The 14,508-nt window shown below is 50.0% G+C and overlaps 1 protein-coding gene across 3 annotated transcripts in view; it reads right to left on the reverse strand.

The window, feature by feature from the left end:
- Positions 1-14,209, reverse strand: part of ADGRA2 (adhesion G protein-coupled receptor A2) — a 66,930-nt gene extending 52,721 nt beyond the window's left edge. For all 3 annotated transcript variants that reach the window (XM_007516693.3, XM_060182668.1, XM_060182673.1), the window contains exon 1: positions 13,947-14,209. In XM_007516693.3, the coding sequence (XP_007516755.1) occupies positions 13,947-14,209 (263 nt within the window). The remainder of the gene's footprint in view (positions 1-13,946) is intronic.
- Positions 14,210-14,508: the final 299 nt, after the last annotated feature.

Genomic DNA, 14,508 nt, shown 5'->3' on the forward strand with positions numbered 1-14,508 from the left:
TTCCCTGTACAACCTCCAGCTGTGAAAGTCTTGCAGTGAGGCTTTTTTCCTTGTTGAAGAAAACATGTGTCTGACCATCCCACCCTTTAATCCACTCACAAAAGCAGGGATACCAGGCGGGTTGGGTTTTACTCTTCTTCACAAAAAGAGCCCCTTCTCATGGCATTTCCAATTATACTAGACTGACTTCAGCAACTATCTCTAAGATTCAGTCCTGAAATACCCAGCACTGGCTTTGGAGGCCTTAACTTATAATGGGCAGAGGAAATTTACTATAGACCTGGAGATACTATAGACTTAGAGAGAGATCTGTATTGGGCTAGGTGGCCCTTGTGGATCTGGCTGGGGGAAGAGCCACTGGGGTCAGAAAGTGCTTGATTCTGGCTGGAGCTGTGATGGGTAGGTAGGAGATGGGCTGGATAGACAGACAGACAGACAGACAGACACACACACACACACACACACACACACACACACACACACACACACACACCATCTAATGGGAAGAAAATGTTCCGTACACACTAGCCTCTCCTGGGAGGGAACTGGGTAGTGCAGCCAAAGCAGTCAGGCCAGGAAAGAGGGAGCCTTGGCTCCGTGGTTCTGTCCAGTACTAGAGACACAGTGACAGTTCGGCCACCTTTACTTATTCATTTATCTTTAACATTTGATTATTATTTAGTCATTTTTTTAAATCTTTACACCAAAGCACTGCTCAGCTCTGGCTGATAGTGGTGCTGGGAACTGAACCTGGAATTTCAGAACCTCAGGCATACGAGTCTTTTGCATAACCATTATGTTGTCTCCATAGTCCAACACCATATTTTATTTTATTTTATTTTTATTTTATTTTATTTTATTTTATATTTATCAGAGCATTACTCAACTCTGTCCTATAGCAGTGTGGTTGATTAAACTTTGGATTTTGAAACCTCAGGTGTGAGACTCTTTGCATAATCATTATGCTATCTCCCCATTCTCTGTTGCATTTATTTATTTATTTTCTATCTTTATTTATGTTTATTACATCGAGACAGTCAAAAATTGAAAAGAAAGGGAGAGATAGAAAGACAGAGAGATATCTGCAGCGCTGCTTCATCACTTGCAAAGTTTTCTCCTTGCAGGTGGGGACCAGGGGCTTAAACGTGGCTCCTTGAGCATTGTAACATATGCACTCAAACAGGTGCACCACCATCTGGCCCCTGCTTATTTATTATTATTTTTAAAATTATTTATTTATTCCCTTTTGTTGCCCTTGTTGTTTTATTGTTGTAGTTATTATTGTTGTCATCATTGTTGGATAGGATAGAGAGAAATGGAGACAGGAAGGGAAGACAGAGAGGAGGAGAGAAAGATAGACACCTGTAGACCTGCTTCGTGGCTTGTGAATCGACTCCCCTGCAGGTGGGGAACTGGGGACTCAAACCGGGATCCTTAGACTGGTGCTTGTGCTTTGTGCCACCTGCGCTTAACCCACTGTGCTGCCACCCGACTCCCCTATTTATTTATTTTACTGCTGTCAAGGTTATCACTAGAAGTCAGTGCTGGGCCTACAAACCCACTGCCTTCAGTGGCCTTTCTTTTCTCCTTCTCTGTCTTCAGTTTCCTTCTATTTTTTATTTAATAGGGCAGAGAGAGAAATCTAGAGAAATTGAGAGAGGAAGGGTAGATAGAAAGGGTGAGAAAAAGAGAAAGAGACCACTGTAGACCTGTTTCACTACTTGTGAAGCATTCTTCCTGCAGGTGGAGACTGGAAGCTCAAACCCAGGTCCTTGCACATGGTACTGTGTATGCTCAACCAGGTGCACCATTGCCCAGCTCCCTCTTTCACCTTTAAATCTAGACAGATGGCTGGCAAAAATAGCTCATGTGCACAGTACACTGTTTTGCAGCATGTAAGACTCAGGTTCAAGTTTGGCCTTCACTGCATTGAAGGAAGCTTCAGTACTGTGGCTTCCTTCCATCTCGCGCTCTCTCTCTTTTAAAAATTTATTAATGAGAGTGATAAGAGGAGAGAGAGAGAGAGAGAGAGAGAGAGAGAGAGAGAGAGGAGAGAAAGAACCAGATATCACTTTGGTACATGTGCTTGCTGCCAGGGATTGAACTCAGGACCTCATGCTTGAGAGTCCAATGCTTTATCCACTGTGCCACTTCCCAGACCACCTTCCATCTCTCTCTCTGCCTCTTTATTTTTCTATCTGGAAACATCAGCCCAGAGCAGTGAAGCCCCAGATGATAGATAGATAGATAGATAGATAGATAGATAGATAGGATAACAATAAATATATTTCACCAAAGCAAAGGACTCTGGGAAGAAGGGTAAGGGATGCAAGAGTGGCTCTGGGGTCCTGGTGCATGATGGTGGAAAATGACCTAGGTTGGGGGAGAGAGTGTCTTGCTGACATCTATTATGAAAAAGATGAGTGATTTACTGATGTGTCAACAACTGTATTATAAAGCATAAGCTCCCAATAAAGTAGGGAAAAAACCCTAGACAGACAATTCCTCAGCTTGTACCAGACTGTCACCTACAGCCATGCAGGGATGCAATCAGGTGGATTTCTTCCACAATTCTCCAGCCCACAGAACTCTGACTTGCTCAGCCAGGCATTTTCAGCTTCTTCGTTTCCTCCTTCCCTCCCTCCCACCCCCATAACATCGGATTTTCACAGGAAGGGGGACAGTCCCTAGAGTCAGAAATCTGGCTAACACTGAGTCCATTTCAAAACTTTCTCCCTGCCATGTTTTCATTTTGGGAGAGAGAAGCAAGCAAAGTTACTGCTGAGAAGGCTACAGGCCAAGGGGTGAGTGGCTGGAGTCTACAGAGAGGCCTTGTGGGCACTGGGCAGCCACAGGAACTCACCAACTCCCAGCCCGACATCAAAGATGACCCTGCAGGGGTCATACGGACACCACACTGTGAGGCCGGGAGAAGGGGTTAGCACATGCCTGAGCCCAATGATCTTCACATGTGCCACTGCCCAAAATCACCCATGCTAGCCACCCCTCCCCAACCCGCGCCAACATACACAGACACAAGGGACTTGTCTGGCCCCTGGAAAGCTATGCTCTCTCTGCAAGAAGTCTGACCCAAAATTTAGGTAGAGGGCAAGCTCCCCCCTTGGGCTGGGAACACCCTGTGTTCAGTCCCTGTTGCCGATACCTTAATAGTGCTATCTCAGGGAAACCCTTGGCAAGGGCAAGCAGGGGTGTCCGCTTGTTGGTTCCAAAAAGAAGAAAAAAAAAATCTCATGTCCACAACCCTCCCCTGAATCACTGAGGTTTAGCTGGACTCCCAGCCATTCCTGCAGGCACCATGCCCAGCGCCTTCGAGCAATTTCAGGGCCCCGAAGGATGTCTGAAACTTACGACATAATCACTGCCTTGGAGATTAAAGGGGGGGGAACTCTATGAAATTGAAATGAATACGTGCTTTGCTAAATGGCAGCCAACATGCCAATCATCAATCCTTGTTACATTTCATGAAGGACATGGATGCATTTAGGTTCAGATCTTCAAAAATGAGACCCTGGGGCTGGTGAAATAGCTCACTTGGATAGTGCCCTGGCTTTGCCAAGTGCAAGACTAGATTTGAGTCCTGCCTCCATCACATTAAAAGAAGCTTAGATGCTGCAGTTCCTTTCTCTGTCTGTCTGTCTGTCTATCTATGTATCTATCTCCCTCCCTTTCTCTCATAAAGTAAAATAAAATAAAATAAAGTAAAATGTTTCATGGCTTGAAAACTCCTTTTTGTTCTGGGGAACTGTTTGACACCCCACACCCCCATGCTAAAGGCTGCTCTTGTGGTTGGTTTTGTGTCCATGTAGCCTGACTGTAGGGGACGTGAACTTTGGAGCAAGTGTGGGAGGTGGTGTGCACCCTCCTGAGCTGCCCTGTGAATCCTTCCCCTACTTGGGAAAATGTCCAGTCAGAACTGAACTAATAGGATGGGAAAGGCAGCATAATGGTTATGCAAGAAGACTCTCATGCTTGAGGCTGCAAGGTCCCAGGTTCAATCCCTTGCACCACCATAAGCCAGAGCTGAGCAATACTTTGGTGAAAAAGAAAAAAGGGACAGAAAAAGAGGAAAAGAAAGAAAGAAGGAGGGAAGGAATAAAAGAGAGAAAGAAAGAGAAGCCAGGTGGTGGCACACCTGGTTGAGGTCACATGTTACCATGCACTCAGGTTCAAGACCTGGGGAGAGGGGTATGAGGAGTGGGAGTTAGTTTCATGATTGGGGAGGCAGTGCTGCAGGTGTCTCTATCTCTTTCCCTTTCTTTTTATTTTTCTTTTTTCTTTTTATATTTTATTTTTCCTTTTGTTGCCCTTGTTGTTTTTCATTGTTGTTGTTGATGTCGTTGTTGTTAGATAGGACAGAGAGAAATGGAGAGAGAAGGGGAAGACAGAGAGGGGGAGAGACAGATAGACACCTTCAGACCTGCTTCACCACTTGTGAAGTGACTCCCCTGCAGGTGGAGAGCCGGGGGCTCGAACCGAGATCCTTATGCCGATCCTTGCACTTTGCGCCATGTGAGCTTAACCCGCTGCGCTACTGCCAGACTCCCTCTCTTTCCCTTTCTTTATCCCCTTTTCTATTTATTTCTCTCTGCTGCCTCTATCTAATACATAAATTAATTAAATAGTAATTGAAGAAAAGAACTGAATTAACAGAGGAGACACAGGTAGGACTTTCTATCCTTGAGCTGTGGAGGGTCTTGACCTCAGCCTTGAAGTTAGGCTGTCCTGGCAGGGCAGAGGTCAAGGCCAAAAGAGAAACAGTCTGATGCTGACTTCTACAGAGGGGGCCCCCTTGTCTCTGTCCTCCAACCTGCTTTTACCATGATGACACTCTTTCTTGGTGGTGAGCAGGTGGAACCAAGACACAGGCTGGGATGATAAGGACTTTGGCTTGGGGATTGAATCTGGAATCAGACAGGCAGAAACCTGAGGAAGGCACTAAGGATTTTGAGGGCAGGAGGTTGGAGTACCTTGATGGGAATTGGAGTAGCGGGAAGAAGCACCCAACCTAAGCACAGGGAACAGAGTCCAGTCATCAGTCACACTAGGACTTTCATTCATTAATCCTCCAAACATCTCTCAGGAACTTAGACCTGTGCAACACACAAGTATTGCCAGTCTAATTGAGACATGGGACCCTCCAACCTTCATTCACAGATGATGCAAGAAGAGGTGTCAGATCAGATGAAAGTCTCCCCTATGTTTATAGCAGCACAATTTGTAATAGCACAATCCTGGAAGCAACAGATGCCTAACAATAGAAGAGTGGCAAAAAAAGGGAAAAAAATAGTTGTGGGATCTATACACAATGGAATACTATCCAGCTGTTAAAAATGATGAAGTCATCTTTCTTGCCTCATCTTGGATAGAACTTGAAGGAATTATGTTAAGTGAGCCAAGCCAAAAAGAGAAGAACGAAGGATGAGCTCATTCATAAGTGGAACTTAAGAAACAAGATCAGAAAGGGAAAAAAAAGTAAAATTTGGACTGGGTTTGATATATTGCAACAAAACATGGGTCTCTGGGGAAGGATGAAAAGGAAGGGGTTGGAGGGGGGTGCAGCGGAGGGCTTTGAGGCTGAGAGTGTTTTTCTGATACCTAACATGGGGAGATTAGAAATTGAATCCATATGTCAACAATTGTACTGTAATCACCCAGTAACCCATCTCACCACCAAAAGAAGAAAAATGAAAAAAAAAAAAAAAAGGAGAAAGAAATGATTGCTTGCACTTGAAGAAGCTGAGAAGCTACCTTCCCCATTTATAAACCTTAAAAAAGTCCTCTATGCATGGGTTAAAAATCTCACCCCTGGGGAGCCCACTTTGGGGATGAAGAAAGTAGGTTTCTTTTCTTTTTTGTTTTTTAATTTTTCTTTTTTAATATTTATTTATTTTCCCCCTTTGTTGCCCCTTTTTTGTTTATTGTTGTTATGGTTATTATTATTGTTGTTACTGATGTCATTGTTGTTAGATAGGATGGAGAGAAATGGAGAGTGGAGGGGAAGACAGAGAGGGGGAGAGAAAGATAGACACCTGCAGACCTGCTTCACCTCCACCGCTTGTGAAGCTACTCCCCTGCAGATGGGGAGCTGGGGGCTCAAAATGGGATCCTTCGCTAGCTATTCTGGCTGCTTTGAGCCATGTGTGCTTAACCTGCTGTGCTACCGCCCAACTCCCAGTAGGTTTCTTTTTAAAATTAATAAACCTGAAAGGACTAGTTTGTTGCTGGTCTTTGATACCTGAGTATAAATTAGTCCTTTCATCTTCTACCCCAGTAGCTTTCCCTGGGAACCCCAGGACCTGGGTCTGCCTGCTCTGTGGGTCAGGGTCCAGTCTCCCGATGAGATTGTAAGACCCCAGGGCAGGCACTGAGCACAGCAGGTGCTGGCTGAATGGATGGGTGTCTGGAGGGACCGAGCTCTGTGGAAGGTGGGGTGGCCAGTGAGCAGAGACTTCACACCCAAGCCAGTGGGCAGCTTTCTTCTGTACCCCTCCCTGGGTACCTGTCCCCTCCAAGATAGTCTGGCCCTAGATCTCATAGGATACCTCCTCCATATGGGATTGAATATGCCAGAGCTGTCTACTGGAGTACAACAGAGAATACAGAACCCTTTAGAGACTTCCAGTTTCACATTCCCCAGGTCGATCTGACTTTATTCTGCAATGGTTCTGTACAAATGAACCCTCCTAAGCCCCTTAGCATTTGTTAGGCTGTCACGGGTGAGTGTTCCTTTTCCCTGGCTCCAGTATCCATGTGGAGGAAACGGATTCCTGCATCTCTCCTGTCTGGTCCCCAGTGGTGGTGGCACCTGTGGTCAGTGAAGGGAGAGACTGAGGGACCAGGAGAAGAGCCCTGGGTGTGACAGAGCTGTGTGACTTTGGGTGGGTCAGCACTTCTCTGGAAGGAAGTGCTTCTCAGTAAAAGAAAGGTGTGGATTAACTCCTACACCTACTCAGAGAGAGAAGAGCAAAAAGGGAAAGACATTTGGAACTAGTATTAAGTGTAAGTGTGACTTATAAAGGAAGAGAAGACAGAATCATAGAAAAAATATAGATAGACAGATAGTCATAGAAATAAGTCACTGTGACTTTGGGAGAACCACTGCAGTTTCCAATGGAGGGAATGGGGACACAGAACTCTGCTGTAGGGAGTCCGGTGGTTTGAGCCTCCGGCTCCACCTGCAAGGGAGTTGCTTCTTCACAAGTGGTGAAACAGGTCTCCAGGTGTCTGTCTTTCTCTCCCCCTCTGTCTTCCCCTCTTTTCTCCATTTCTCTCTGTCCTATCCAACAACAACGACATCAGTAACCACAACAATGTTAAACAACAAAGGCAACAAAAGGGAAAATAAATTAATTTAAAAAATTTTAAAAAGAACTTTGTTGTAAACCAATATTAAATCATTAAGAAAAAAATGAAATAAAAAAACTAAAGGAAAAAGAAAAAGAAAACAGACAAAAAATGAGGAATATCAAAAAGTCTTCAAAGTTGACTCTAACTTGAGCTCTAAGTGCATTGGGACTGAAAAGCAGGGTGCAAATTAAGTGGATTGCAACTTAATGCCATTTTCTGCCTGATAAAAATCATATTATTTGAAAAAAAAAAAAACTCCTTACACCTTATCTTTTAAGATGCTTAGTGAGTGTGTCAGGATGGCCAAGTAGTCTAAGGTGCCAAACTCAAGTTAAGATACATTAGTGGAGCTGAGGAGACAGCACAATGATTATTCAAAAAGCTTTCATGCCTGAGGCTCCAAGGTCCCTGGTTCAAACCCCAGCACCACCATAAACCAGAGCTCAGTAGTGCTCTGGTGTCTCTCTCATACATAATCAATATTATTAAAATATTTATTAATGAGGTGACCAGGAAGGTGGTACAGCGGATAGTGTTGGACCCTTAAGCATATGGTCCTGAATTTGTTCCCTGGCAACACACATGTGGAGTGATACTCCAGTTCTTTTTCCCCTCTTCTCTCTTTCTCATTAATAAGTAAAAAATTTTAAAGAGATGTACCAGTTAAAACCAGAGCATCACTCCAGCATATGTTGTGCTGGGGATGCAGGACCTCATGCGTGTGTCCAATATGCTATCATTTCCAGGTCAATACACCTTATTTTTGATGGTCTTTCCCCACCCTGCACTCTGGGTCCTCAGAGTCTGAAGTGGAGAGTTTCTGCCTCTCTACTCAGTTCCCAGCAGGCAAAGAGCCCTGGGAGAGGCGGGAGTATGGGGAGGCGGGAGGAAGGAGGAGACACTAGGACCTTCCTTTCTTTTTCCAGCTGGGAGATGTCTGGCCCCTCAAGTTCAGGCTGCTCTCCACCCAGTTCCCAGCTCTTCAGTGACAGATTGGCTCCTCTGCCCCTCACCTGGCCCCATCCATCTTCCATAAACTCTTGCTCCCTGCCTTGCTTCTCTCCCAGTTCCAGGGCTGGGAAAGTCTGGTCCTCGGAAGCTGCCTGAGTTAGATACACTCCCTGCCTTCTCTGCTCCCCCACCCCCAAGTCCTAGAAGCAAAGGAATGTTCTGGAGTTTGGGAAGGATGCCCCCCCACCCCCACCCCAGGAGGGAGGAAGGGGAGGAGGCAGCCTCATCCTGTCAGGGTCTGAGCTCTAAATAGAACAGAACGGCTGGGCTGGGGGAATGAAAATAAACAGCCCCTTAGAGTAGCCCCTTCCTAGCAGTCACCGGATTTTCCTTTTGGTTCCTCAGCCCAGGGCCATTTCCCTTCCCTCTCCTCCCCTGCCCTGGGGAGACATGGGAGCAGTCTCACCCCTGGGGGCGAAGAGGCTCGGAGAGGTTCAGGCTGTGCAGCACTGGGGAACTAGCCTCCCCTCTCTGGGCTTTGGCTAGGAGAATCCATTGAATAGATGGGCAGGGATCAACTCAGGTGGCTGAAGCTTTTTCTCCACCAGGAAAAGGTTCTTATCTCACCACTCTCCAGTGGCATCAACTTAGAAACACTCTCCCTTTACAAACCCAATTGACCCAAATTGAAGGGTCAATTGGTAGTTAGGTCCAAATTATACTTGTCTGCCTGTGTTTTTTTGGGGAAAAAAATCTGAGATTCACAACCCCTACCTCCCATGATAAGTTACCCCCTTCCCCACCAAAGAGTGGTCTATAGTAGTGAGTAATTTCTTTGGGGGAATCCTAGTGCTTGGGTTCAAGTTCACTTTCTGAAAAACACAGCCCAGAGAACCTGCTCTGGGTCCTGACCCTGTTTGGGAGTGAATTGCAAGTGTTGTCTTTAGAGCTCAGTACCACAGCCTCTGCAGTCCCTGGTACCAGGAAGACTCCACCAGTGAGCTCCAGAAGGTTCCACTGTCTGCCCAGTGCACTCTCCCTGAGACCTTGGCCCCTGACAGCCTGCACAGTGGGGAGCCTGACAACCTCAAAGACAGGATAACCAAGTCCCAGGACCTTCTTAGGCTGCCCCTGACTCCTCTAAGCAGGTGAGCAGAGGCAGAGAGGGACGTGGCTTTCTTCTGACAGGCTGGTCTGATAACTCCAGGAAGGCGGAAAGGAGCCCGTATTCAGTGCAACAGTGGAGCCCCTGCACCATCCCAGGGGTTGAGGGAGTGTGGTGGGGGTATCCAGCCTTCCTCTCACCTCTGTCCTTCTTCCCTCTTTCCTTCTTTCTCTGGCTCTCCCCCTCCCCCCACCTCTCACTCACAAAAGCTCTCTGTACACAGCCACTTCCTCTGGCTGCTGTCTCTGAGCCCAGACCTTATGAGAACCATATGGGGGGAAGAGGGGTGAAGCTGAGGGGGTAGGGAGGCCTGCGTGGGCCCTCCCCTCCCACCAACATCTTTCCACTCCCCTTGGGCTATGTGCATGGCAGTTGGCACACTTTGCCCTAGACTCCTCTAACTAGATTCTGGTGAGGGGCACTGAGGGGGAGGGTGAAATACAAAGCTGTGTGTGTGTGTGTGGGGGGGGGGGGTGGTCTGTGCTCCAGCACCAAGGCTGGTAAGGGGCCTCCTGAGCCGCTCTCCTCCCGCAACTGGGCATCTGAATTCAGTCCACCAAGTTCCCAGCAAAGGGGACATGACCAGAGCAAGGCATGCACACACATGTGGGCAGCCTGAAGGGTACTGCCCCCAGATGGGAGGCTGTGTGGAGTGAGGCTAGCTAACGGGCTCTGGGAGAGTTAGAGTGACTTCTAAAGGACCCACCTTCCTCCAATCAACACCCCCTCCCCCCCAAGCCCAGCCTTGGAATGCTTCCAGGTCAAAAAGGGCCTAGGTCATTCAAGGAAGAAACAGGAGGGGCTTGTTTATTTGTTTGTTTCCCCCTTCTGTCTTGTGTCCATCGGATCCCAAGTCCCATCAGGTGACACATAGATCCCTTATCTGAGGATAAGGGAACAAAATCTAAGAGAACAAAATCAGCGAAGCCTGATGCTGGCTGGTCTCTGGACATCAGCCCTTTCCCTTCTTGGCCTCAGCATGCTCTGCTGCAGACCTAGGGGCAGGACTGGCTGATCTTTGCCTCCCCTTGCAGCAGGACATTCTAGAATTTATGACATGGGTTGCTCTCCTCTGACAGGCTGCTCAGATACCCTGGGAGGTCCTCATAGGAGATTTCCTTCTGGAGTTATCTATAATCAGACCTTTCCTGGAACTTCTTCTTATCACCCCCCCCCACACACACACACACACACACTAGAACTCCTAGAGTTGAAATGGGAGTGGGAGAGTGAGAAAAGGGGGAAGGGATTCCTTTCCCACTGGAGTACTCCTTTCAGATGCCACCCGCCATGGGACCTTTCCCCTCAGGGAAAGTGCTCTGGCCCACTGTGTGAGACTGGGGGTGTGGTGGGACAGAGGGATCAGGAAGGAAGCCAAGAGTCCTGCTTTCCTGGAAACCTGTAGCTGAAAATCTATTAGAGAAAAAAAGCAAAAGGAAGGGGAGGGAGGGCACTACTCTACAAAAACAGAAGGCAGAAGTGGAGATAATAGGAAGAAGGTGGAAGAGCTGTCAGTGAGGTAAATAGAACTGTTTAGAGGCTCCATGCAGACAGGCATCTTATCTAGAACATTCTTTGTCTGAAGTGTCCCAGCACTGGTGTCTACCAGGCTTCCCCAGGTGGAATCTGGAGTCTCCAGAGGCTCCAACTCCCACAGAGAGCAGAGTGTGGGTGTGAGTGGCTCTGGGACTTGGTGGTCCATTCTGAGAGGAAGGGGGAGGGAGAGGTGAGGTGAGATAGCAAGAACTATAGGCTTAAGTCCAGTTGTTTGCACCAATGACAAGCTAAAAGGTGAAAGGGGAAATCTGTGTGTGTGTGTGTGTGTGTGTGTGTGTGTGTTTGTGTGTGTGGTGGGGGATGGCTAAGCAGAGTTAAGGAGATTTTGGGGAGGGAGGGAGGGAGAAAGTTTAGAGGCTCTTAGCCTCTTGCATTTGCTTTTTATCTAAGTTGAAGAGGCAGCCTCTTCACAGCCATTTCTTCCTTCAGGAAACAGGCTAGGGGCCAGGTGGGTGTGTTGAGGACAGAATTTCAAGAGAACCCCTCTCCTGCCATCCCCCAACCCTACTGAGGAGCTCTTTTTGTCTTCAGAACCCACCTTGGTGGGTGTGGTGGTGGCAGCAATCAAGATCAGGATAATGTGGAGGCTTGGGCAAGAGTCTAATAACTACATGAGGCTGCGGAGACAGCCTAATGGTGATGCAGAAGACTCTCATGCTCAAGGCTCCAAGGTCCCAGGTTCAATCCCCAGCACCACTATAAACCAGAGCTAAGCAGTGCTCAGCTAAGTAAATAAACAAGTGGATGGCTGAAATTCAGTCATGCTCCAAGCTAGAGAGTCAGTGAGTTCTGAGGGGCCTCTCTGAAAACCCTGTTGCATGTCCCTGTGGAGATATCCAGTCATGTTTGGGGTGGGGGTGAGGGTCCTCTGCAATGTGTCTTAAACCAACTAGATCAGTGTCCTGAGGGGAAAAATAAAAGAAAGGGGGGGGTAGGTTCTAGAGGATAGTCTGGAACTAGAAGGTGAGCTAGCAGTAATGTTTGCCACCACTCTGTCACTAAGAAGTTTCACCAAGGGTCGACCAGCTCTCTGCTTGGAGTGGCTTCAATGAGAAAGGATTAGCCATGGCTGGAACATATTAGTTGCCAAATCATTCTAAGATGTACTGCAAAACCACCTTTTAATGTTTTTCTCCTTCTTCCATCTCTCTCTCTCTCTCTCTCTCTCTCCATCCCACACGTGCTTGAGCACAGCTACAAGATCAATTATACACCCCCCCCCCACACACACACACATACACATACACTTCTGGGACTCACACACACTGGTCCTAACTATTCCACAGGGCAAATATTTTTCTCCTCCACAACTGAGTGGTCTGGGGAATGCCCAGGCCTGTCTGGGGCCTTCAACACCAGTGGATACTCAGAAGGACTTGGAATGAGTAGCCATAGCTGCCTTCCCTGGCCAGAGCCACATCCCTGAGTTGCAGAGGCAAGAGAGAGCAGACAGCACCTCCACCCCAGCAATACACACACACACACACACACACACACACACACACACACACACACACACACACACCAGCAGTACACACACCAGCAGTGTACACACACACACACACACACACACACACACACACACACACACCAGCTGGGGAATATGGAGGCCAGGCGGCAAACGTCAGAGGCTGACCAGCCGCGTCCTGTCAGGAAGCAGGCAGTCTCTGAACTCACCCAACCAGAGGCCTTACAGCATTGTTCTGGACACAATCACACTGGGCTAGCCAGCCACAGTTCTGGGCCAGGGGCTACGGGGATCTGGTGGTCACTGGGGTCAAGAAGACAGGGGAAGGTTGGGGAAGTGACTTTTGTAGACTTGAATCCAGGACAGGATGGGCAGGAGAGGGGACTGGGGGCGGGGGTCAATGCTAGGACGCCACCCACAAGTTCACTGCGAGTGGAGCTCAGAGCACGTGGCCTGAACAGAAAACCTCTGCTGTGGGGTAACCAGTTCTCCCTGCGCTTGTTGGGACTTCAGATACCCCGCTTCCCAACAAGGAGACTTGGGGTCTGTGAAGACCAGCCAAATCGGTGCTTAATAAGGTCCTGACCAGAGGAGGCTGGGAGGTGGCCTGCCCTCAGCCAGGTTTCTTCTTCGCAATTTTTGAGCTGAAGTCAAATGGGGGGTGGGGAGGGCGGAGGCGGAAGGCAAAGCTCCGGCGGGAGAAAAGAGGGAGGGACCCCCGGGAGCCAGCGAGGAGGGACGCAGAGCCCCCCCCCACCTTCACCCCTCACAAAGCTCGCTCTAAAGATGCAAGCGACTGGCCAAGGGTCCCAAAGCCATGGATGCTAGGGGTTTCATTACGACCCCAATTGCCTGCACGCCAAACACCGGCTTCCCCACCCCGACCCCCCCAGCTTGCCCTAGGGAGACGCTGGGCGGGGGTAGCGCAGAGGGCGCCCCTGAAGGAGCCAGGCCCGCGGCGTGAAGCCCGCAGATTCCTCCAGTCCCGCGGGGTTATCGGGGAGCCCGCTAGGGTAACAACCGCCGGCGTTTAGTGGGTCGCGGGCGTCGGTCTTTTCTGAGATTTCCCTCACTGCGCCCCCTCACTCCCCCCGCCCACTCCCCAACCCCGGCTCCCCCAAAGTCCCCAACATTAGCCTAGGCTGGAAACTTCAGGGGCACGGGCGTCCGGCCAGCGCACCCTGCACTTTACCTGTGCAGGTGAGAGGGAGCCCGCGATGCTTCCCTTTGGGGTGCACTTCCTCCACTCCCTCCCGAAGCCCCTCCAAAATCCTAAGAGATAAGAGCCCTAGTCTTGTGCCCACCTCTCTCTAAGTCGCCCTTCCAGGAGCCAGGACTCGGGCCTGTCCTGGGGTCTCCCGAGTGGCGGCATCACTCCCTCCCTCACTTCCCGCCCCTCCGCCCCGTCTGGGGTTGGGGATGGGGGTCGGTACTTACAGCGTCACGGTGCCATTGGGCAAGAGACCGGGGTCGGGGGGTTCCGGGAGGTCCCCGCCGCCGCACACCACCCTCCGGCGCGCCGGGTTGGGTGCGCCGCCGCCGAGTCCTTTGGGCCGCTCCCCCGAGCACTTGCAACTGCGGATGGGGACCGGGCAGCCGGGCGCGCCCCGGGTCTCGGGAGCCAGGAGCAGCAGCCACGGCAGCTGCGGCAGCAGCGGCAGCAGCAGCGGCAGCAGCATCCTGCGGCCCCGGGCGCCCATCAGCCCATCGCCCCGAAGGGACCCACAGCGCTGGGGCCGCTCTGCGCGCCGGCCGGCCGGGAGGGAGCCGAGCTTGCGGGAGGCGTGCTCAGCAGGGGCCCTGGGCACCCGAGGGCGGGGCGGGGGGCCCTGGGCGGAGGCAAGCCCGGGGGTCCCCGCCGCCGCGCCCCGGGGGCATGTCCGGCGGACGCCCCGGCGGGGAAGACAGAGACGCGTCTGTCAGCTCAGCTCAGGGGGCCCTCGGGAGCGCGCCCCCCAGCTCTGCGCGCCGCTCCCCCGGCGGCTGCGGCTGCGGCTGC

Source organism: Erinaceus europaeus, chromosome 2 (genome assembly GCF_950295315.1).
Source record: "Erinaceus europaeus chromosome 2, mEriEur2.1, whole genome shotgun sequence".
In the NCBI taxonomy this organism is placed as follows: domain Eukaryota; kingdom Metazoa; phylum Chordata; class Mammalia; order Eulipotyphla; family Erinaceidae; genus Erinaceus; species Erinaceus europaeus.